This window comes from Schistocerca cancellata, chromosome 5 (genome assembly GCF_023864275.1).
Source record: "Schistocerca cancellata isolate TAMUIC-IGC-003103 chromosome 5, iqSchCanc2.1, whole genome shotgun sequence".
NCBI lineage: Eukaryota > Metazoa > Arthropoda > Insecta > Orthoptera > Acrididae > Schistocerca > Schistocerca cancellata.
In genome coordinates this window covers 603917764-603942857 of record NC_064630.1, presented here as the reverse complement: position 1 = coordinate 603942857, position 25094 = coordinate 603917764, and the positions used below count along the sequence as shown (strand labels likewise).

The following is a 25094-nucleotide window of genomic DNA, read 5'->3' as shown; positions in this document are numbered from 1 at the left end:
ACAGCACTGGATACTGGTCCCGCATAGTGTCTAATGCTATTATCCCAAACAACCGAGTCGTTGATTAAAAGTCTTGCTTGATCAGTACGTCACCCTTGTCAAACTTTGTTCTATCCTCTTCAGTCCCGAGCTATTACTTGCCGCACCTCCAAGTTTTCTGCCTTTCTCTATTTTTTCCTGGGGCCCACCTACAACACACATCGCAATTGCCACAGCTCACTTGCTCGCCCCTCTGCCGAGTACCACTGACTGCAAAGTGCGGATTCTTCAATTGCATGGCATGTCTCGACGAAATAAGGAATTACCTTTCCCAAACTAAAAGTGGTTTTACATGCTTTTATAGCTTACTGAAGCTGCACAGTCATTCCTCAGTTAACAGCTAACAATAAATAAATATTACAACTGACTCATGGCCGACTTTGTTTTAATTCTGAAGCTTGTCTGCTATGTTCAGAAGAATAATTCAAACCGCCGGGCACAAGGTCAGACCTTTGGGTGGTGTGAGCGGTGTCAAGTATTCCTTTGCTTCGCTACTTACAGGTATGTTTTAACACAGACCACAACATAATAAAATGGAATTAGGAAAAGTGATATTAACTTAATACTGTACCTTGTTACAAAAATACTTCAAAAAAAGTTCTCTGTAATAATTTTGTTTCAATATATTGACTTGCGTAAGTGATACTAAGTGTGTGTTTTGACCTATCTCGAAATTTACAACAAACACAAAGAATATGTGTAATCATACACGACAGTTTTCTTTAATAAAGCAACACGAAACTGGGAAGTTGTGTGTACAATGGTGCTGAAGCGTCGTATATGATTACATCTAAAAAGTTCACTATGGTTTCAAAAATGTTTTGAGGATCATTCATAGCATTAACGCAAAGCAGTTAACACAACAGTGGCTCACTTGCACTTTTAATTAATGTTCGGGAGTGAAAATGCTTAGGGGGGGGGGGGGGCGAGTAGCAGGCAGCTGGTGTACTCACAGGTAGGGCATCACAGACGTCGGAGGGCAGTTGGTCCTCCTGGAGGCAGTGCTCGTCGTCCGGCAGGAAGGGCGGCCGCGGTGGTGGCGGCACCAGGAACTGCGGGGGCGGAGGGCCGGGACCCGCCCCCGCGCACACCTCGCACTCATCTCCCATGCCGCGCTGCGGCGACACCTGGAAGCAGGCGGACTGCGCTCAGCGCCGTGCCCACTCACTGCGACTCTGGTTGGTCAGGTTCTTTTACATAACAAGCTCACAGTTGCACCTGCACTTCTGTCACAGCCTCTTACGTAATAGAGGCTGAAGTGATTAGATTCCGAGCTCTGAAAACAATTCCGCGCAGAAGATGTATGTACTGAACTTCCTGGTAGATTAAAACTGTGTGCCGGACAGGTAGACAAACCTGGAACGTTTGACTTTCGCAGGCAGTCCTCTTATGGACTGACCTATCCAGGCATTATTCACTAGTTTCCTTAGCAACTTTACCTCCGCGAGTACAATTCATCCACAACAGAAGAAAACAAACTACACTACTGGCCATTAAAATTGCTACACCACGAAGATGACGTGCTACAGACGCGAAATTTAACCGACAGGAAGAAGATGCTGTGATATGCAAATGATTAGCTTTTCAGAGCATTCACTCAAGGTTGGCGCCGGTGGCGACACCTACAACGTGCTGACATGAGGAAAGTTTCCAACCCATTTCTCATACACAAACAGCAGTTGACCGGCGTTACTTGGTGAAACGTTGTTGTGATACCTCGTGTAAGGAGAAGAAATGCGTACCATCAAGTTTCCCACTTTGATAAAGGTCGGATTGTAGCCTATCGCGATAGCGGTTTATCGTACGCGACATTGCTGCTCGCGTTGGTCGAGATCCAATGACTGTTAGCAGAATATGGAATCGGTGGGTTCAGGAGGGTAATACAGAACGCCGTGCTGGATCCCAACGGCCTCGTATCACTAGCAGTCGAAATGACAGGCATCTTATCCGCATGGCTGTAACGGATCTGCAGCCACGTCGGGCTGAGCCAACAGATGGGGACATATGCAAGACAACAATCACCAGCACGAACAGTTCGACGACGTTTGCAGCAGCATAGACTATCAGCTCGGATACCATAGCTGCGGTTACCCTTGACGCTGCATCACAGACAGGAGCGCCTGCGATGGTGTACTCAACGACGAACCTGGGTGCACGAATGGCAAAACGTCATATCTTCCGATGATTCCAAGGTCTGTTTACAGAATCATGAGGATGACATCCGTGTTTGGCGACATCTCGGTGAACGCACATTGAAAGCGTGTATTCGCCACCGCTCTTCGGGCGTTATCACCCGGCGTGATAGTATGGGGTGCCAATGGTTACACGTCTCAGTCACCTCTTGTTCCCATTGACGGCACTTTGAACAATGGACGTTACATTTCAGATGTGTTGCGACCCGTGGCTTTACCTTTCATTCGATCCCTGCGAAACCCTACATTTCAGCTGGATAATGCACGACTGCATGTTGCAGGTCCTGTAGGGGCCTTTCTGGATAAAGACAATGTTCGAGTGCTGCCCTGGCCAGCACGTTCTCCAGATCTCTCACCAATTGAAAACGTCTGGTCAATGGTGGCCCAGCAACTGGCTCGTCACAATACGCCAGTCACTACTCGTGAAGAACTATGGTATCCTGTTGAAGTTGCATGGGCAGCTAGCTGTACCTGTACACGCCATCCAAGAACTGTTTGGCTCAATGCCAAGGCGTATCAAAGCCGTTATGACGGCCAGACGTGGTGGTTCTGGGTAATGATTTCTCAGGATCTATGCACCCAAATTGCGTGAAAATGTAATCATATGTCAGTTCTACTATAATATATTTGTCCAATGAATACCCGTTTATGATCGGCATTTCTTCTTGGGGTAGCAGTTTTCATGGATAGTAGTGTATTAAGCGGATGACGAGACAGACTGCATTCCTCAATATTCCTCCACAGTCTTGGAGTCTCACGTGGATCCATGCTCTCAAAATACGTACTATCAGCCCTTCCAAACACACCCTTCCCTGCACTACGCCTTTCTTCCTGGAATTCTTCGTCGCATCATCAAACTCGAATTCCTTTTGATTCTAACAAAAATTTCTCCGTAAAGTATGAAATTTGTACGAGGGCGTGCTGCAAAGTACGCCTCCGATTTTTTCTCCTGTGTGATGTCAGATTGTCATGCCCACGGAGAGGGTGCGCCACGTGTGCAAGAACTCGTCGAATTCGTGCCTTCAGTTTTCTCAGAGTCTCGCACACCTCGCAGAGTTTATAGTGGTACCTTTAGTCATGAATGCCAAATGCACAACTGTCTGAACATCCCAGAACACTGTAAGCATGACTTTGCCTGCTGAATGCGTGGTCTCAAACGTTTTGGGATCTGTGACCCTTTTGGGCAGAACTACTTTGACGCTCTCTGATAACTGGTTCTCCACTGCACAACATCCCAAATGACCTCACGTCAGACTACATTCTAACGTTCTGAACTTCGCAACTAGTAGTCTACACTAGGAATTCATCAACGCAAAAAAAGAAAAAAAGGAGGGAGAGCGAGAGCAATTTGTCGCTAATGGACTAATGGTGGAAATTATTCTGCAACAAAAATGCAAAGAAAATTCAGTTTCGGTTGACCTTTTCAAAATGACCCCCTTTCCCAAAATGCAACTATGAATCGAAATAAAGACCAAGGTCGACAAGTGACTTTCTGAATAAAAGTGAAGAGCGGGATATGTGAAACAAAATGTTGCAGGTAACACCCATATGTCTTTGACAGAAGCATGCTACGATAAGGTTAAAGTTATCCAAGTTGAATGAAACTGGCTGAAGTTGGAGACTGTATTATTTGTCACCATCAGGTGAACTGCAATTACATTTGTATATATACTAACCCTAGCAATACCAATGCATTTCTCATAACGTGCACCGTCAAAGCGTGGTTGGGGAACGAGGGGGCGGGGGAGGGGGGGTTTGTACTTCGTGTCCACCACAAAAAATCCATACAAAGGAACAAAAATCGTGAAGAGTGTTGAACTTTTATTAATAACATACTTTGCAAATAGGTATAGGGACACAGGGCTAAATAGGGATAGTTTTGTCACTAAATAAATGTGAAATTATGCGACTGTAGTGACATCTGGTGTACGAAACACCTTATCAGTGTTTTCCTGGAATACTTGGTTACTGTCACCTTTCATTCATTTCTGTTAGTTGGCAGACATGTTCAAACTCATCAATCGTTTTTATTGTATTGCTTTGGGTGGTAAAACTTTTGCTGTACTATGTGACGTACTTCTGTGGAATCATTTCAAAAGTTTCTAGGTAAATATTATTACTACTTGAAATACACATGCTCAGAGGTTTATGCTGCAAATATTTTTATATAGAAACTATAAGACATTCTGTTTTACGCTGTAATTTTGTTTTACTTTCAGGGACTATTGGGGACAGCATAGTTAGGAAGTGTCAGTCTGATCGTAGAAGTCGTCGCCACAAACATGCATCACAAGAGGGCACGGAAAAAAAAAATGAATGTCACTCGGAAGAGCTTTAACCAAATTGAAAATTTCTAATTCTGCATTGTAAAAGTACAACAAAATGTCTAATGAGGAAACTGAAAACAGGTAAAAGAATGGAGGCCAAATAGAGCTTTGCGTACCTACTTAATCGAAGATTGTGAGAAGTGTTGTTACTTGTGCTATATGGGCATTTCTACTACTAATCTTTGACTTGCGGTGGTTTGTGAAGTACCATTTGGACAGAGAAGGAAGAATAATGAAACAAATTTTAAAACAATCATCCAGGTCCAGACTGCACAAAATGTTTCATCAACGTGCGTAAAGAGATTCCTCCACGAAAATGTGGGCTAAAGTTAACTCACAGGATATTGTTTGTATTTTGAAGAACTGAAAATAGCTGTCGATGGTGTTCCCCCAGGTCAAATATTAAATTACGATGTTGCGAACCTCGCGAATGATCTGGAAGTAGCAAAATTCTGTACAAAAGAGGCTGCAAATACCCTGACAGGGTTATGAATCAAACAAAATCCAGTGTAAGCGAGAAGTTGGCTGCTACTGGCGATGGCTCATTGTCACCTTACGTAACATACAAAGCTGAACACCTATACCATCTATGTAGTGAAGGTAGTCCTGCTGGGAAAAGGTTCAACAGAAGTAAATGAGGTTCGGTTGATGGCGGCTGTTTCGTAGATGGATCTAAGTCAATAGTGGTACTTTATTTTTCGTTGCCTTGAGGGAAGGAAAGTCAATATTAGCGACATCTGTCTCGGGCAGTCACTGAATTGTGTAAAAAAAAAAAAAAAAAATAGACACCTTCCCACTCCGGAAAGCCGTGCGTTAGATCGGTCGGCTAACCGGGCGGGCTTACTCTCACCATACTTGAAATTAAGGTACATGTAACTGTAACGCACTTGATGAAGCCAGCATGCAGCCGAAACACGTCATGCTAATAAATAAGCGTTTTAACAGAAAGCGACTAAAGCAGTAAAATTTATTTCCCAATTCATTCTTGGATTGCTCGTTTTGTAGACTATTGTCTACGAAGCTGATCACCAAAAATTGTTCACTTGGAATCATCGTTCGTAGCGAAGGCAGGCATCAGCTGTTGGGGACACAGTGATCGTTTTCCATCATCAACGACCTGATTAAAAGTCATTCACTTGGTGGACTTATCCCTGTTAAAAAGCAAGTATGTCGCACTCCTTTTACAAAAATGAGTCACATTACATATGTCGTATTTCAAGTGATTTGTCGTCAGATTTGTTTGAATGCCAACCAAAGAGTGTAATAATATTGTAATTTTCATTTATTTGCACTCATTATGCAGTTTCTCGCGAGTGTTACGAATGACAAAACTGTGTCAGTGCCTACCAAGCTAAGCAGTGAAGTAGCAGCCACCGTTTCATGCCACAGGAAGTCGGAACCAAATTTGTTCCTCCACTCATGAATATTAAGCAACATGAGCCTCAGAGAGCGAGAAATGACAGTAACGAGAGGTGGTAAAAACGTAATTTTTTTGGGGTGAACCAAATCTTCTAAATTGCGGTCAGCTCGAGGCTTAGAAGTGTTGCTTTTCACCCTCGCCACTTCCCTTTTTCTCTTTTTTTCCACGTTCTCCTGCCTCCAAATTCCCTGCAAAACCATTGCGAAAATCCGCCGTTCGTGTGCATCCCTGTTCCTAAGCGGACCAGTTTTCGGCGGGAGGACATGAATTTTCATGTCTGCCAATGCGCGGTCCATGCTTATTTGCGTGTGATGAATGAAAGCTTTTACCGACATGAATAAAACATTTTAGCGCACATCCGAAGAAGAATAAACAGCGCTGGCGGCACGGCGCGATGTTCTGGCGGGGTGCCCGGCGCGGCGCGGCGCGGTTTGCCGGCAAAGCCTCTCGCTACGCCAGCCGCTAGAGCGCCCGCTGCCCACTGCCCGCCGCAAAGCCTCTTCGCGCATTACGAACGGCACCGCAGCGGACCAAGGAGAGGCGTGCGCTGGCCGACACTGCGGGCACGCAGTCTCGTCACACACGTCACAGCTTTTATACTGGTCTTTATCTCTTTCAGAAGATTAAAAAAGGGATGTTGTGACTCGTCTACACGTCGGGGTGCAGTGGTTCCGTCCATACCATACCTGTCGTGTTAAACATAAGGAACACTTTCTTTTACATTCTTTTGCTCGTCAGCATCATTTGGTGGATTTCGGTTCTAGAGGATCATCATCAGCACTAAATATCCTACAGCTTGCTACGACAGATGTAAAGGTAATTTCCGGAGTACTCGCCGGCGGTAAGATAGGACCGCTAATGTTTACAACGTATACAGGGTTCATCACTTAAAACTTGCGTCGCAAATATTGCGGAAACGAAAAATGTTATTGATGTTCGGTTTTCACAGAATGGATTGGTATTCAGAGGCTTTTACTGTTAGCCAATCAACAGATAGTAATAATGTTTAAAACTGAGTTTTTTTGTGCAATCAAACATGCTTCCAAATCTAACAGTGCCTCTTGTCATTAAGGGGTGTAGGACGTCAAACGGGCAGACTTGGAGCACGTGAGGCACCACAGGACATTTTAATTTCCATTGTCTATACTTTTACAAATAAACTCATAAAGCTTTGTCAGCATGACCAGGAAGGATTCAGAATTCACACTCATAGCAGCGGAAGTTCGAAAACATAACGAAACAGTTTTCTTTACATGTGAAATTTCATCATTTTTTTCACTTACTAACTGCAGCATTTGTTGCTATATGTACACTTTTCTTCATAAGTAAGAGACTCTTCGATGAATTTTGCACAGCATACAAACCATACTTAAAGGTGTATGAAACTCTAGAATTTTCCACATCTATTAAAAACTGTGATAAAAACTGAGGTAATTAACTATAAAATTTGTTTCTTCTAAACGTCATGTTTAAAATATAACAGCTCATTCGTTTTTTCATAAATTGAATAAATTCTAGAGTTTCATACACCTGTAAGTATGGTATGTATGCTGTGCAAAATTCATCGAAGAATCTCTCTAACTTACGAAAAAATGTGTACCTATAGCAACAAAGCAGCGATAAGTAAGAGAAAAAATGATGAAATTTCACATGTAAAAAAATATTTCATTATGTTTTCGAACTTCCACTGAAATGAGTGTGAATCTTGAATCCTTCCTGGTGATCCTGACAAAGTTTTATGACTTTATTTGTAAAAGTATACACACTGGAAATTAAAATGTCCTGAGATGCCTCTCCTGCTCCAAGTCGGCCCGTTTGGCGTCCTACCCCCCTTAACAAACGAAAAGCAGATTAAAATATAATGACAGTGGTATTTGTTGCAGGGTTCCAGCGCGACTCGTTCACGAGATGTGGCCATACCGGCCATTGTACAATGCATGTGGTAGCACACACTATAAAAAACACAAGCGCGTACTCTAGTTACGTGGATTCTGAGCAGTAACGAGACAATTGACAGTCACAGGTTTTGTTCAAAATGACTACCGTCAGCGTCAGTACATGCTTCCACTCTGGTATGGAACGACTGCTGCACACGTGTTAGCATTTTAGCGGAGATGTCCGAGCAGGCTGCAGTAATATGTCGTTGCGTAGCGTCGGGTTAGTTGGTATGTCCTTCCAGACAGCGTTTTTCAGCTTTCCTTACAGAAAACAGTCTACAGGCGTCACATACGGGGAACAGGCCGACCGAGGTATAGGTCCTGAGCATCCATTTCAATGATTTGGAAACAATTTGTTAAGACATTCTGTAGTACTTCGTGCGCTATGGGCTGGACAGCAGTCATGTTGGTGCCACAGGTTGCTCCTTGTTTGCAGGGAAACTTCTTCTAGCATCCGTGGAGAAAGGTACGTAAGGAGGCTGCGATACTTATGCTCGTTCCGTCTATGGAAAACGGGACTATGTGCTGATGGTTCACTATCCCACTCTACCCGTTTACACTCCATGGGCTCTGACGTTCCCTTCACACAGCAAATGAGGATTTTCGACAGACCATTAGTGCATGTTTCGGTGGTATACCTGATCGTGATTGGTAAATGTGGTTTCAACACTAAACAAGATACATGATACATCTGGAGTACCTAGTATTAATGTCCACGTAAAGAAATTAAAACGATTCTCATAGTCGTTTCGATGCAGCTCTTCATGCAGAGAGATGTGATTGGGATTATTTATTATTGATCGTATAATGATACAGAGCTAGGATCAAATACATAATTTTAAGAGTATACAGTATAAGAAATGACAAGCAAAATACATGTACAGAATCAAATGTCCAAACCATTATGCTAAATTATGTACACGTTACACAAGTTCTTAGATTTCCAATCTGTTGATCCAGCTGAGCTCTTCAGGTGATGCATGGTGGATGTCATTTATTGATCCCCGAAGACTCGTTTCGGGCATTCACCAACAATGTGATTTATTGTTTGCAGGGCAGCTCCACAGTCACGACCTGAAGATGTTGCCCAGCACCATTTGTGCTCTAGGTATCGTCAGTTCCCTTGTCCTGTTCGGATGCGGTTGATGATTCTCCACTGGCGTCTGGGTAGTGTGAAACCTGTAACTCGTATGGGAGGCTTTCCAACCAGATGACCGTTAAAAACTCACGATTCTTGCCACTGACTTCTCCATACTTCGTTGATGTTAAAGTCGGAGGCTTCAAGATGATGTGCAGCTCGCCAAGGTAGTTTTCTTGACTTCAGACGCTGATATTCTGCTACTCATATATCGCTGTGTACGGGTGGCTGGGGGTTCTTCTGAATGTTTGCCGGCCGCGGTGGCCATGCGGTTCTAGGCGCTTAGTCCGGAACCGCGCGACTGCTACGGTCGTAGGTTCGAATCCTGCCTCGGGCATGGATGTGTGTGATGTCCTAAGGTTAGTTAGGTTTAAGTAGTTCTAAATTCTAGGGGACTGATGACCACAGATGTTAAGTCCCATAGTGCTTAGGGCCATTTGAACCTTTTTTTGAATATTTCCCCAGATCTTCAGGAGAGCATCTGATCTTCGTAGAGCTGGTGGTTGGATGTTATTTAAAAGTGGTAGCCATGCAGTTTGTGTGCTACATATGCAGACTGTGATAAGTCGCATTGTATGGTTGAGTTGCAAATCTATCTTGCTACTCAGCGACGGAGTATGACAGAGCAAAAGGAGTTGATCTTAGGGTTTGAGCACTGCAACCCCAGGAGGTACCAGAAAGCTTCTGAATGATATTATTACGGGTCTTCACTTTAGCGGCCACGTTGGAGAGATGATGTCGGAAAGTTAGTGACCTATCGAGTGTTATGCCGAGGTACTTCGGAGTGCTACAGTACTGTAAGGTTTGTCCTCGGAGTTTAACTTCTGGTTTGTAGTCAGAGTGTCTGTTCCGTAGGTGGAATGCTGAAGTTGTAGTTTTCTTAGGGTTTAGGCGGAGGCACCATTACCTGAAGTATGTGTCCAGGATTTCCATGTCGGTAGTTAATGTGCTTTCAGCAGTGGTGGAACTGGAGCTCTGGGTTGCCAAACAGATGTCATCAGCATATATGAATTTCCTTGAGGTTGAGGCTGGCAGGTCATAAATGTGTAAGTTGAAAAAGAGAGGGGCCAATACAGATCCTTGAGGTAGGCCGTAACATAATTTGAAGACTTTGGTTCTGTCGTTATTAGAGTAAATCTGGAAAAGAGTGTTGCTTAGCATGTTGCTAAGCAGGTTTGTGAGTTTGCGACACTGAATGATGCTCACAAATTTTAAGAGAAGATATTCTCGCCATACTGTGTCGTAGGTGGCGGATAGATCCAAGAAAGCAGCTATGCTTACGCATTTCTTCTCATATACATTTTCTGTAAGGGTCGTTAATGCAAACACTTGGTCATTAAAGCTTCTACCAGTCATGAATACAGCATGTTCTATGGGTATTTGTTTATTAATTGTTTCATAGATCCTTTTGTAGATGAGTCGTCTGTCTGTAAGTAAAACAGGGCTATTGAGCGGTAATTATCTACTTTTATTGGGTCTTTGTTCGGTTTAAGGATTGCTAAGGATTCCTATTAGCTTGGTTTTCTTGAATAATGGTGGGAGATTACTAGTGGAGACAATGTTTGAGAAGAAGTTAAAAAGCCATTTGATAGTTACTGGTTAACAGTCTGTGAGAAATTCAGGGTACATCCCATTGAATCCACCTCTTCATGCAGAGATATGTGATTGGAACTGAACTTATGTCGATGGAGAATGCGTACGGCTTGCTCACTCATGCCACTTACTCGCTCCATTGCGCGGAGCTAACTTGTTGGTCAACAACAGCAAGGACAGTAATTCCGCCTTCTGTTACAGGGTCTACGTGTTACGCTTTCACTTCCACGTAACTGATTAAGAGGTTGATAAATAACTGCTGATATAGTTGATATCTATTGGGATGTGTTGCCGCGTACATCGCACAAAAACGAACTACATTCTTTTTACACTCTCCATACACAATTAGTATGTCGGCTTTTTCGGCATTGATAAATCCCATCGTCTGCATACACTAACTGATTAGCAAGCACACCGTAAGGAAAATGTAACAACATCGAACCTGGTAACTACGCAGGCTGAATGTGACATACAACTACCGTTGTGGAAAATTTTCTAAATACGTTATCTTGTAGACCACTCGCAACAGAGCCCTGCACCATCACCACTGACATTCTAATTTACCCTACTTTCAGCCTGTTAATTAAAATGGCAAATGCTTCATTTCAAACAGTATCTTTGCACCAAAAATACACTTTCTAAGTATTATTACATTCTGTTTATTCGCTAAAAATAGGAGCCCCTGACAACCCATCCATACTGTGAAAACCGCAAATCAACAGCACTTTCCATTTTTGAAATCTTTGCGGTGTTTGTGAGTGTGTGAATTCTTAAGGGACCAAACTGCTGAGGTCATCGGTCCCTACTTAACCTAACTTAAACTAACTTATGCTGAGGACAACACACCCACCCATGCCCGAGGGAGGAATCGAACCTCCGATGGGGCAGCCGCCCGGACCATGGCAAGACGCCTTAGACGGCGCGGCTACCCCGCGCGGCTGCGGTGTTTCACTCTGTATAAGCGATCTGGCAGAAAGCATTAGAAGCCATTTAAGACTTGCGCAGGTATACGGTTGTATATAAGAAACTAGCAAAGCCAAAAGACAATATCGCTTTGAAGAACTACGTGCAGATCTATGGTAAATGGTGTAAGGTCTGGTAGTTGACCACAAACGTGAATGATATTGCGTAAGGGAAGGGAAGAAATCCATTGCAGTACAACTACACTATTAACGACAAGTTCCTGGAAACAGAATCCACTACAAAATATGTAGGGATAACTATCCACAGCTGCTGTGAGCTGAATTTGATGGTATAATCTGCAGCGACAGTTGTTTCTTTATCTGAAGGTACTCAGTTAGAGATCCTCCACTCGGAGCATAAATTTTACTCTGAAGTTGTGGGATACTTCGAAATGTGTTGCCAGGAGTACATCATGCACCAGATTCCGTAGAACAGCTGTCGTATGGCTGCTAGGTGGCTCTGGGTTTAGAAGTTGTTAGTAAAAGAGCTGACTGTTAATAAGAAGCAGAGCTAAATCGACCCCAGTGCTGAGTTTTATACTGACAGAGATACTGTCGATACAACAGCATCAATTCTTCCACGAAAAAAGAGAAAAAAAGATTGAAGGAAGCACATAGCCTAGTTTTGGGCGAAAAGCTGTTAGAGCAAAATGATCCATCAACGATCTCTCTTACACAAAGCCATCAGCTTATCCTCTGTTGTTTGATATTTCATTACAGATTAATTCTGGTGAAGTACGCATTTAATCTTTGTTAATTATTTCGCAGAACTGCAGAGCTATGCACGAGTCTCTAACGCCAGCGAGCACCTCTCAAAAAGTAAAGCCCCCTCTGTACAGTCTGTGAGTAGCGACAGCTAATGTTGTACAAGTAATTATAACTCGCAGCTTCGCACTTTTGTAACAGATACAGCTGAGGAGGAAGTGATTGCCTTTTATGGTGGAATACTGCTCTAGTATGTGAAACCGAATCAGTTAGGAGGCGTCGGGCACGAAATAGAATGTGTAATCCCAAAAGTTGCGGCCTCAATCGGAATTGTCATTAGTAGCGCTTCCCACCCAGTTATTACAGGAGCAAGGACACGCAACCGTAGTGAATTATCCATAACGGGTCAGCTAGTTTCTCTTTCGCCTAAGTGGCACTTCCCGGTATTTCCTCTACAAGTAGTGTGAACTGTGGATTACGCTGGCAAAGTGTTCATATTAGGAATTATTACATTACACGAGCGTTGAGCATATGGCTGTATTATCATTAAAAAGATTACGCATGCCGTATTCGTAACTGGTGTATGGGCTTCATGAATTACGTTCATCAGTCATGCATATTCAAGAAATGAGAGGGTATTTTCGAACAAGATTGTAAAGCGTATTGGCCAACCCCAACATATTTGATAGAATACATGTTGGTGATAATTAACTAAAATAGTTGTTATGCCGAAGATAAGCCATCAAAGAGCAGTGACACCAGCAAAATAAAAGATTTTGTGTCTCATTAACATTTGACAGCGAGTTGACATCGGCTCTGTATGACATCGTTAATTCTTAATGGACAAAAAGAATAAACCTGTAATCATTCCCTTTTTTATTTCCAAGCGCTATTTACGACACTGTAAATAAAGTTCTGAAAAGCATAATCTAGTGAACAGAAAATAATCAAGTTTTAATTTGTATGTACAATAAATCCTTCCACACTTTCGCGACAACCGCAAGTCATAACCGGTACTATAAAATAAAGAGGGAAAACGATATTTTGATTCTCATGAAGTTTGGAAGCAAGGATAGGACTTAAAAATGTCTCTTTAAAGTAACCATGCCCGCCCGGTTGGGCGTGCGGTCTAACGCACGGTTTTCCGGGCGGGAAGGAGTGCCTGGTCCCCGGCACGAATCCGCCCGGCGGATTTGTGTCGAGGTCCGGTGTACCGGCCAGTCTGTGGATGGTTTTTAGGCGGTTTTCCATCTGTCTCGGCGAATGCGGGCTGGTTCCCCTTATTCTGCCTCAGTTACACTGTGTCGGCGATTGCTGCGCAAACGAGTTCTCCACGTACTCGTACACCACCATTACTCTACCACGCAGACATAGGGGTTACACTCGTCTGGTGTGAGATGTTCCTTGGGGGGGGGGGGGGAGTCCACCGGGGGCCGAACCGCACAATAACCCTGGGTTCGGTGTGGGACGGCGGAGGGGGTGAAGTAGACTGCGGTAGTCGTCGTAGGGTTGTGTATCACTGCGGCTGCGGCGGGGACGGAGCCTCTCCGTCGTTTCTAGGTCCCCGGTTAACATACAATACAATACAATACAAAGTAATCATTCCGAAATTTCAAGAGAAACACAAGTAACCTATTGGTAACTTCAGCTGACAGCGTAAGGATCTGAACACTGCTCCTTGGAAGCAAAAATGTAACTGTTTAGGTAGCTTAAAAGTAGCAAATAGTAACATCTAAGTTGCAGAAAACCGTCATCATTTAATATACAAACATCTTTCAGTTAAAAGCAGATCTTTTTGGAAAGTAAGAAGCGATCGGTAGCCTGAAAATCCGGTGAAGCTTTGCACAAATGTGTTGGGAAGTGTTTCTACTATGCCCCTAGACAGCGCCACGTCATTCTTCTCAGTTCTGAGAGCATAAAGATGCTAGAAAATAATATCTTCCGCCAAGTATGGATGCCTGCCCAGAGATTTAGCCTGATTTCATGAAATCCCACATAACGTAACTGTTATGTACTTCCTTCTTCATGACCGTTCTTAGCCGGACATTGCAGAGGCAATGAGGACGCTCCTGCGGCGGTTTCAATGGGAAGTGTTTAATCAACCACCATACAAAACGGACTTCGCTAGCTGTGACTTCCTTCTCTGCTTAAATGACCCGCTGGCTATAAAGACAACTTTTTGGCACAGAAAACAAGGCTCAGTCCGGCGTAGAAATTGTCGGAAAGCGTAGGAGGCTGTCTTCTACGACGAGAGTGTTGGATAGATGGGACAACGCTACGACAAATATCTAAGTCGGAACAGCGACTACGTAGAAAAGCTGCTGGAAGGTGTACTTAACTGTTGCAAATAAAACGGTTTTGATTGAAACTGCGGTTTCCGTATCGCGCCCTCGTATGTAGGAAAATTTCGTTTAATGTCCTCCAAATTTGATGTTCCTTTTGCTCATGTGCAAAGCCTCGAACAATTCCGACAGATGCCTCACAGGGCATGAGTGCACCCCCCTTGACAACAGCGCTCGTCAGACCCGATGGTCACCCAACCAAGTACTAGCCCAGTCCGACAGCACATAATTTCGCTGATCTGACGGGAACTCGTGTTACCACTGCGTCAAGGCCGCTGGCACTTCCATCTATTGGGAGCATATAATGGTTTGAAGACGACGTAACCCTATTCCATGAAGTTAAAACATCACAACAATCACGGAAGAACTACTGTTACCCTCAGGGAATATAATTATGCTCTTACTCACGGCTGGCATAAGACCAAGGACCACGTGAGGAGTACCGCCTCACATCGTGCCTATTGAGATCATAACAGCAGTAAAGAGACGTGCAGTATGAGTCATGCGCAAGACAGTTGGCGTCAGATGCCCGAGAGTACACATATTTAGTTTCTATGTGATCTGCTAGAGGTCACTAGCTGACGCACACTGTTTAAACTGCAGTAAAAGTACTGTCATTTTTATTTGCAGTTCTGTTTGTTTAATATTCTAATTATTTATTGAGTACTATTAGAATTGTTCTTAGTTATGAGAGTGAATGAAGGTGTGAAGGTGAAATAATTGTTTGTGTACAGTTTTTTACTCTGTACCTTGAATGAATTGGTCTCGTGAGGAATGTTCGAGAGTGACGTGTGTGCGTCATTCACAGCGGAAAATTTGTTCTAAACTATTCCGCCAGTTTATGGTACTGTGGAAATGAGATTACAGAGGAGTTCGTTTATAGTTGTGGGTTATCAACATTTATTTTCATTAATTTATTGTTCAAATTCAGTTTGAAATTTTGATTTGTTCTGTGTATATGTGCGGGGTTTAGCGGGCTTGATGCTGCTTTCCGACAGGCTGTGATGTTTCTCTGCGAACCAGAAATTGGCACATTCGCGCGTATTTTGGAAAAGCAGAAATTTATTGTGTGTAGAACGACGAGTGGAGTCGGGGCTTAGACCTCTTAGTGATCGGACCTATTGATATGTGCTCCCGTGAACATTATTAACATTATGATATTTCGGTACCGAAAATCTGAGAAGTGCCTTAAAGTGTGAAAAGAGAGTTCGATTCGAGGCAAGGCGTGAAATTCAGATCTTTTGGGAACGTTTTAAATAACTAAATTCCGCATGGCGTGTTGCTTGCTGGCGAACGTGAACATTTTGTTACGTGAGACAATTATAGAAACATTTGAGCGAGCTATTCTAAAAGCAATGATCCGTTTGTAAACTTTCGGTGAAATAGAATTAATAGTTATCATAAACTGGATACGATTATGAACGATGTGTTACTGTGGACTTCTCAGACTTCATACAACTTAGAGTAAGGCTTGGTGGTAACTGGTGTTTGTAAGCTTACCATAATAGAGTGAAATTTTACGCACATAAATACTTTCATTTAACTATTTCTTCCACCGAAAAAGCAATTTTAGTGAACTTGTGGTTACTAGGTGTACAACTGTTTTTCCTATATTTTTTTCCTCTATGAACTGCATTTCAGTAACTTCAAGGAGGAGTGCGTGTGAAAAGAGATTTACCAGAAGGTGACTGGCACTTTATATCCATCAGAATCGCATAGCGCCACAGCACATGATGGAGACTGTGCAGGAAAACAGTACATGGAAAACAAATTTTTACTTATATTGTCACCAACATCTAACTCTTAAGAATGAAACAATGTTTTCTAAAACAAAAACTGTGGGCCATTATCTACTAAATGACCCACGTAATAGAGGGTGTTTCGCGTAACGTCTGTGTCTGATGATTAATGAGAACCAATACCAGGGAGATAGACCCGTATATTCTCGCCCGTTCCTCGGAATACAGTAAGTGGTATATCCGTTTTAACTTAACTAGTCATGTAAACAGCGTCCTTGGAAATAAGTTTGAGAAAATCGTTTAGTCGGTCAGGAATGGAATCTTTAGACCCTATTATTCAATCTACACATGGAAGAAGCAATGACGACAGTAAAAGATAAGTTCAAGAGTGCGATTAAAATCCAGGATGAAAAGTTATCGATCATAAGAGTCGATTGTGACATATCTTCAGTGGAAGTGAAGAAGAATTACAGGGCTTGACAAACAGTGATAACAGTCTACTGAGCACTGAATATCGATTCACCGTAAACCGAGGAAAGACAAAAGTACCGAGAAGCAGCAGAAATTAGATAAGCGATAAACTTAACGTCAAAATTGGTGATCACAAAGTAGACGAAATTAAGGAATTTTTCTACGTAGAAAAAAACTTACAGTGATAGACGAAGTAACGAGGACATAGAAGTAGACTAGCAGAGTCAAAGAGGGTATTTCTAGCCACTAAAAGTTACTGGCGTCAAACTTAGGCCTTAATTTCAGGACCTACTTTTTGAGAATATACGTTTGGAGCGCAGCTGTATGTGGTAAAGAACCAAGGTCTGAGGGTAAATCGGACAAGAACCGAAGCCTTTGAATGTGGAGCTACAGAAATATGCTGAAAATAAGGTGGACTGATAAGGAATAATTGTCCTCAGAATCGACGATGAAAGGTAAAGGAAGGGACAGGATTACAGGCCAAGTCTTAAGACATCGGGGAGTAACTTCTAATATATGAATCTATAGAGGCTAAAAACTGTAGGGAAGACAGGAGATAGGAGTATCTCCAACAAATAATTGAGGATGTAGGGTGAAAATGCTTCCCTTATATGAAGGGTTTGAGACAAGAGAGGAGTGTGTGGCTGGCCGCACATGCCAGTCAGAAGACTGATGAAAAACAAAATTAGTTTCCTTAGAATAGCATCTCGGTAATCTTTATTTGAATGTTCGGCTTCGTCATTAGCCGTAGGTGAGCCACCATTTCGACAACATTTATACACAGTAGCTCAGTAATCAATACACACTTTCACTACGATGACACGCAGACACTTGGGAATATTCATACTGCTATCCTTACTTAGAAATCAATCCCTCTTTTACTTTACTTACTTAGAAATCAATCCCTGTTTTACTTTACTACAAGAACAAAAGTTTCTTTTCATTAAGCACTACGGAGGACGAAATTCAATTACATTTCTACTTTTTGAGACAGAAACACTTTATTCATTGGGCCGGTTTAGGCTATAAATTTGGTCGTCTTCATGAGCCATGATTCTTAAGGGTTATGGTTAAAATGACGAAGGATTTTGTGTACACTCTCTTCAATGTACACTAATTACGCCATACTGCCTAAGATTTATGGTTTCTTAAGAGGTATACAGGGTGAGTCACCTAACATTACCGCTGGATGTATTTCGTAAACCACATCAAATACTGACGAATCGATTCCACAGACCGAACGTAAGGAGAGAGGCTAGTGTAATTGGTTAATACAAACCATAAAAAAATGCACGGAAGTATGTTTTTTAACACAAACCTACGTTTTTTTCAATGGAACCCCGTTAGTTTTGTTAGCACATCTGAACATATAAACAAATACGTAATCAGTGCCGTTTGTTGCATTGTAAAATGTTAATTACATCGGGAGATATTGTAACCTAAAGTTGACGCTGGAGTACCACTCCTCCGCTGTTCGATCGTGTGTATCGGAGAGCACCGAATTACGTAGGGATCCAAAGAGAACGGTGATGGACCTTAGGTACAGAAGAGACTGGAACAGCACATTACGTCCACGTGCTAACACCTTTTTATTGGTCTTTTTCACTGACGCGCTTGTACATTACCATGAGGGGTGAGGTGCACGTTCGCCGGGCGTTTCACAGGACGTTGAGGACGCATAAATTGGCCAGCCTGTTCTCCTGATCTTACACCTTTTTACTTCTTTCTGTGGGGTACGTTAAAGGAGAATGTGTACCGTGATGTGCCTACAACCCCAGAGGATATGAAACAACGTATTGTGGCAGCCTGCGGCGACATTACACCAGATGTACTGCGGCGTGTACGACATTCATTACGCCAGAGATTGCAATTGTGTGCAGCAAATGATGGCCACCACATTGAGCATCTATTGGCCTGACATGTCGGGACACACTCTATTCCACTCCGTAAATGAAAACGGAAACCACGTGCGTACGTGTACCTCACCCCTCATGGTAATGTACATGTGCGTCAGTGAAAAAGACCAATAATAGGTGTTAGCATGTGGACGTAATGTGCTGTTCCAGTCTTTTCTGTACCTAAGGTCCATCACCGTTCCCTTTGGATCCCTACGTAATTCGGTGCTCTCCGATACACACGATCGAACAGCGGAGGAGTGGTACTCAAGCGTCAACTTTAGGTTACAATATCTCCGGATGTAATTAACATTTTACAATGCAACAAACTGCACTGATTACGTACTTGTTTATATGTTCAGATGTGCTAACAAAACTAACGGGGTTCCATTTAAAAAGACGTAGGTTTGTGTTAAAAAACATACTTCCGTGCTTTTTTTTATGGTTTGTATTAACCAATTACACTAGCCCCTCTCCTCACGTTCGGTCTGTGGAATCGATTCGTCAGTATTTGATGTGGTTTACGAAATATATGCAGCGGTAACGTTAGGTGACTCACCCTGTATAGTATACTTCGATCGCCTTCCTTCATGGATACTGTCGATTTTCTATAAAATATTGGAGTACATATTACACATCTATATGGCAGCACATCACGGGAGTTACGTCATTAGATACTGTTGACCTCACCTCTATTACGTGATTGTAACAATAAGATTCAGAAGTGAATAGACGGTTTTTCTCGTACGACTATTTCAAGAATATAATGTGATACAATTATAAATTTTCTGTTATGCAGACTACTACATTATTTTCATTGATTTAACAGAAGTTACCGAAAGGATAACAAAATACATGTCTGAAAATTATGAAGTAAATCATGCAGACAACACAACGTTAACAGCTGACAAAGTAAAAAGTGGCAGTCTGTTAATTTGACAAAAAATTGTTGGTGAGAACTGGGAGCTCTCTAATAACGTCCGTGAGAGAGCCCTTTTCTTTTCTGTTGTTCGCAGTTCTTCCCAACGCTTATCAAGATACAGAAAGAGAAATTGGAAATTTTCGAGAGACACGGGGAGATCGAATCTTTCTTTTCTCTATAGAAAGGAACGCAGAGGCTTGTGATGTCACATAACAGTGTGATGTATTCTACAACAGTCTGTGTATGTTTACAGCATACACTCCGACACCTTCTGATTTGTTTTAAATGTGAGTACTCTCAAACGGAAAGAACACTGAACTTTTAGGAAAGTACATCGGAAACAGGACAACAAAATATTAGACACGAGGTCAACGTTGTAAAAAATGCACGGGATTAGACGGAATGTAAAAGAAATACAAACGACTAAAAGCTAACTGCAGTAGCTCCCATAATCACAGATTTTCAAAAGACTTTTTGCTACTAATTGAAATACAGTCTCAATAAGAGACTGCAAAATCTCTGCTTTTGTTCGACCTGGACTTTTGTCTGCAAATATAACACTATTGTTTTTTTTTTAAACAGATTTTCATACACTCACATCTTACAAAAGAAAGTTAAACTGAAACGATACAATGACGACAAATGTAGATCGAACGAGGACAAACACTTTGGCGTTGTGGTAAACAGTCCCTTATTATCGACAACTTCTTCTGCAGTTGAAACCCCTAATTTTCATTAATCGTACATCATAGACGATAACTTAGTGAACTATATGGAAACAAATAACGAGTAAAACAGAGATCAGTTTTAGTTTCCAAGAATGAACGACTTACTTTAAGGTGAGTAATTGCGGCATTAAGCTCATCGTCAGTCGTTTGTCCTGTGTTCTTTTGTATGTTATATTTTTAATTACGAAGGGAAAACGTGTTTTTGAATCAAAATGGTACTCATGAAAAAATGGTTCCTCTGGATAAAGAATTATTACCTGAAGAAAGAACACGTAGGACAGCAGAAGACAAGTATGATGCAAGTTGATGATGCGATCAGGCAAGAAACCAGTGGCGGATAAATACGTCATTCGTTTGTTTGAGATGTTACTGTTACCTTTGTTTCTTTTGTCTTCAGGTTGAAGACACTGTTTAGCTATCAATAATAATTTTCCTTAGCTATTAACAATTACAAAACGAACAACTTTTCTCGACGTAGCTGTGAAGACATTACCCCAAAGCAACTGCATTTCTTCACTATTATCAAAAATGGGAAACTATCTTAGTTTCTGCTTTCTAAAATATTAATCTAATTTTTCTCTACAAAACCGTTTGTAAATAGATTGGTAAGGTCACTACTTGTTTAAATACAAATAATTTATTATTAACTACTAAATCGGTGATTTCATCTTCTCTATAGCTATGTGGTCAAAGTTTAAAATTACAGACTAAAATAAATCTTATCACACATCTAAGAACTTCGTTATCATTGTTAATTCTAAGCCGAGTAATACTTGTAACCCAAGCTTTGTCAGTTCGGAGAGGAGTTGTTCTCTGTCTTGTCATAACGTGGAACAAGAGACAATTAAGTGATTAATACCTCCAGCGTCCGAATTTGTTATATTTAAGCGATACAAATGTCAATGGACTGACTGTGCAGGGCTCAGCGTAGAAAGCCAAGTTAAACGAGGTATGAGGGGCCGAACACGTCCGTAACATTACTGGGTGTGAAATTATTATAAATAGTGCCTTTTTTTAATAACGTTACGTGAAAGAATCGAAAGGATTCACAGTTGCTAAACAAGTGTTTGACAGAGAGGAGGGAGAGTTCTCGGACTCCAGAGTACTCACTTGTCAGCAGAGCAGGCTTCATCGTCACCTGCCCCGGGTGGTCCTCGTGGAGCAGCTTCTAGTAGCGCGTCCGCAGGAACCCCCAGAGCCCGGCTGCGTCCAGCCGGCACGGCCGCCGCCTCCCTGCCGACAAAACAGGTTGCCATGAGAACGGGGAAAACGCGCTTGCTCTGTCTGCGTTCTCTCCTCTACACATCACTCTGCCTGCTCTGGATGTCCCTCTGTATATCTGCAGAATACGTTATTGTTCAGATGGAGGTAACAACTGCTTGCTTTCGACCACGAAGTCGATCTTGTGATTTTCTTGTGATGCTGAAAATAAGATACTGGTCCTTGGTATACATGGTAAGATGAAACCGACATTTTTTCATAAGAAACTTTTTGACATATGTATCCAAGTTTGCAACAAATAGAACCACGGCGGCAAAGTCCGTAAGGCAATTTCTCAAGCCGATAGAAGAGGCTGTCAATTTCTTTTTCAAAGTTCCGTATCTTTTAAGGGGACCAGTAGCGAAAAGGTATCCAAAATCGGTTTTTTAATTTTTGTCTTAAAAAATTCTTTGTAGTTTTCCGCACAAAAAAGAGTTTACTTCGAAGAAATTGTGCCGAAGAAATTAGGGGAATTTAAAAGTTTTTGCACACATGATGACGCCCTCATGTCACACAGACAGCACTGTCAAAAACAGAATCTACATATGCATCTACATCTGAACTCCGCAGTCTGCCTGGCGGCACGTGTTGGAGGGTACCCCGTACCACTACTAGACATTTCCTTTGCTGTTTCACTCGCAAACAGAGCAGAGGTAAAACGACTGTCTGTATGCCTCCTTATGAGCCCTAATTTCTCGTATCTTATATTCGTGCTCCTTAGGTCAATGTATGTCGGATGCTACATAATAATTCTGCAGTTAGTTTCAAATGCACGATCTCTAAATTTTCTCAATAGTGTTCCTCGAAAACTACGTCGCCTTCCCTTCAGAGATTCCCATGTGAGTTCCCGAAACATCTCTGTAGCATTTGACTGTTGTTCCAACCAACCAATAGCAAATTAGCAGCCTGCCTCTGAATTGCTTCTATGTCTTTCCTTAATCCGACCTTGTACGGATGCCAAACATTCGAGCTGTACTCACTTGTCTATTTTTATGCCTTTTTAGGCTCTAATGTCTTAGTAACACAAGATTATTAGAGAATTAACTTTATAGTAGGACTCATAAGACACAAATGAAGGTTTTAACGACTTTATATTGGAACGGTTACCAGAAACGCTGCTCATAGGGTTAAACACATGTGTGCTGGATGCTCTGCTGTGATCCAGTGATGGTGCAGTGACAATGTTTAAGGATATGGAACTGATGGGAGAGCCTGGTGGACTAAATATGCAAAGAAATTTAACTGTCATTGAAAGCAGGAGACCCTTCGAAGCAGATAAATCAATGCTGGAATTCATTAAAGAAGCAAGAATTAGAAGAGGAAAAAGGAGGGAGAACAATACCAGAAACGAGATGAATATGGACCTATGATGCATTAGTGTTATGCAAAGTAGGTAGAATAACAAGCTTTAACTTGAATCACCCGAAATTGCACTTTTTTGATGATTTGGTATACACTGGTTAGAAACTATTAAAGAAAGAGGGCTGAGATTTTGTATACAGTCTTCAATTATACTTAACTGAAAAGTGGACTAACTTATTCCTTAAATCCGAAAATTGAAGACATATTTAAGGAAAAACTGAGTTAATTACTGAAATTTTTGGACCATAATTTATGACAGCAACATGTCTTAAACTCTGGTTTAAACATAGTGGTACAAAGCACTTCTACAAAAAAAAATCTAACATTTACTTTGTTTTTATTTCGAGATGTGTGCACCAATGCTGTAGATACACTGATAATCCAAAACATTACGACCACCTGCTTAAAATCTTGTTTCTCAGTCTTTAGAACGAAATACATCACTGATTTCCCGTGTCAGGGATCCCACAGTTTATTCCTAAGTTTGTGCAGGTATGTAGCATTGGACGTCTGCGCATGTCATGTAATTCCAAATTAATACTATGGAAGAGACCAGGAGGAGAAACATAGAAATGTGAAGCACTGGATGGTAAGGACCAGTAAACGTGCGCAGTACAAAATTAACAGCAAGAAAAATACGAGAACCATAAAGAACTGAAACACTGGGTTGAACGTCACGAGAAGTATAAGCAATTATTTTTGTGCAGTTGCGGGTGTAGAAATACGAGCTAAGCCCTCTGCCGGCTACCGACGCACTTGCAAAATTATTTTATAAATACCGCGCTATCGTCATCCTTTCTTTTTCATGCTAAGATGAAAAATTTTAAAGAGAGACGAGCACCAACAGCGCTCTCCACAGTAAAACAAGGAACATGAGCGAGATGAAAACTCTTTGAATGCGACATCCCCTAAATGGCGGTGTTTAGCGCAATTTTCTATGCTATGCCTCTCCGGAAGGCCTTTCAACAAAGTGTCATCCCCCCCTTATTGTTTATACTCGAGCTACTTTCTGGCGACAGTGCCACGCCCGCTTTCTTTTCTTGCTTCGCGCCGACGTATTCAGCGCGTGATGCACGCTGACGTCATGAGGCACCGCGTCTTTGTGCAGGGGCAGCGTTGTTAACAATCCGCAGCAGATACCTGCCACCAGCCGCTCGCTACTCGCTCTCCGGCGCCTGCGTCCTCCATGAAGCAGAGCTTTGCTAGCCGCGATGGGAACAAGCGACGGCGTGAATGGCGCCGTTCGTTACCGCAAAGCTGAGTCTTTCCGCGCCGGGGCACACACACACACACACACACACACACACACACACACACACACATTGGGTTCGTCTTTCAGAGGGCCGCCAGTTACTCGGAACTGGGAATCCGCGTGGCAACTCGTAAGCATGACATGAATGCACGTGCGGTTCTGCTGATGAGGTGCGAACCCTCACGTGTCCTCGGTGAGTTTGTCACACGACCGTGGGAGACCATCAGTTGCTTTCTGCGCGACTGTGATGACACCGTTAGGGAATCGCGTTCACGGTGCGTCAGCGATCGTTCTTTGAACATCGCCCGCTCTACATAATTTCGAAGCACGTGTGCAAAGGTTCTTCCTGGTATCACGTTCCACTTTACGAGTGCACAGCGATCGTTAGAGACTTTCGTTGTTTTTACTCTCAATACAGTTGCTCATATGCAAACTGTTAAACCACCATTATGCACACTCCTCGCATCAAATATTGAACACAGAAACATTAAACTCCAATATATCATTTTTTGCCAGAACGTGTGGGTTCCTGTAAACTTCACCCAGTGAAATTTGTGCCTAGTAAAAGTCGAAAGCTACTCCCGTTGTCCAATTCTCTGCTGCTGTTTATATCATCCTATACTCATCTGACCAGAAATCCTTGTCTTCTTTCCATTTCACTTAACTAACCCCAACTATATGTAGATTAAGAATTAGCATTTCCTTCTCAGCTTTTCTAACTATCTTGCTGCGTTCTAACTTCAGACTTTCCAAGCACCGAGTCGTAAAATGTTACCCTTTCGCTGGTTATTCAATCTTTTTCTTGCCGGT

The 25094-nt window shown here is 42.3% G+C and overlaps 1 protein-coding gene across 2 annotated transcripts in view; it reads right to left on the bottom strand.

Moving 5' to 3' along the window:
* Nucleotides 1-25094, bottom strand: part of LOC126188023 (uncharacterized protein C6orf132 homolog) — a 289046-nt gene that overhangs the window by 61476 nt on the left and 202476 nt on the right. For both annotated transcript variants that reach the window (XM_049929441.1, XM_049929442.1), the window contains exons 2-3: nucleotides 21521-21643; nucleotides 993-1166 (exon numbers count right to left, since the gene is read on the bottom strand). In XM_049929441.1, coding sequence (XP_049785398.1) covers nucleotides 993-1148 — 156 coding nt within the window. In that variant the 5' untranslated portion in view covers nucleotides 1149-1166; nucleotides 21521-21643. The remainder of the gene's footprint in view (nucleotides 1-992; nucleotides 1167-21520; nucleotides 21644-25094) is intronic.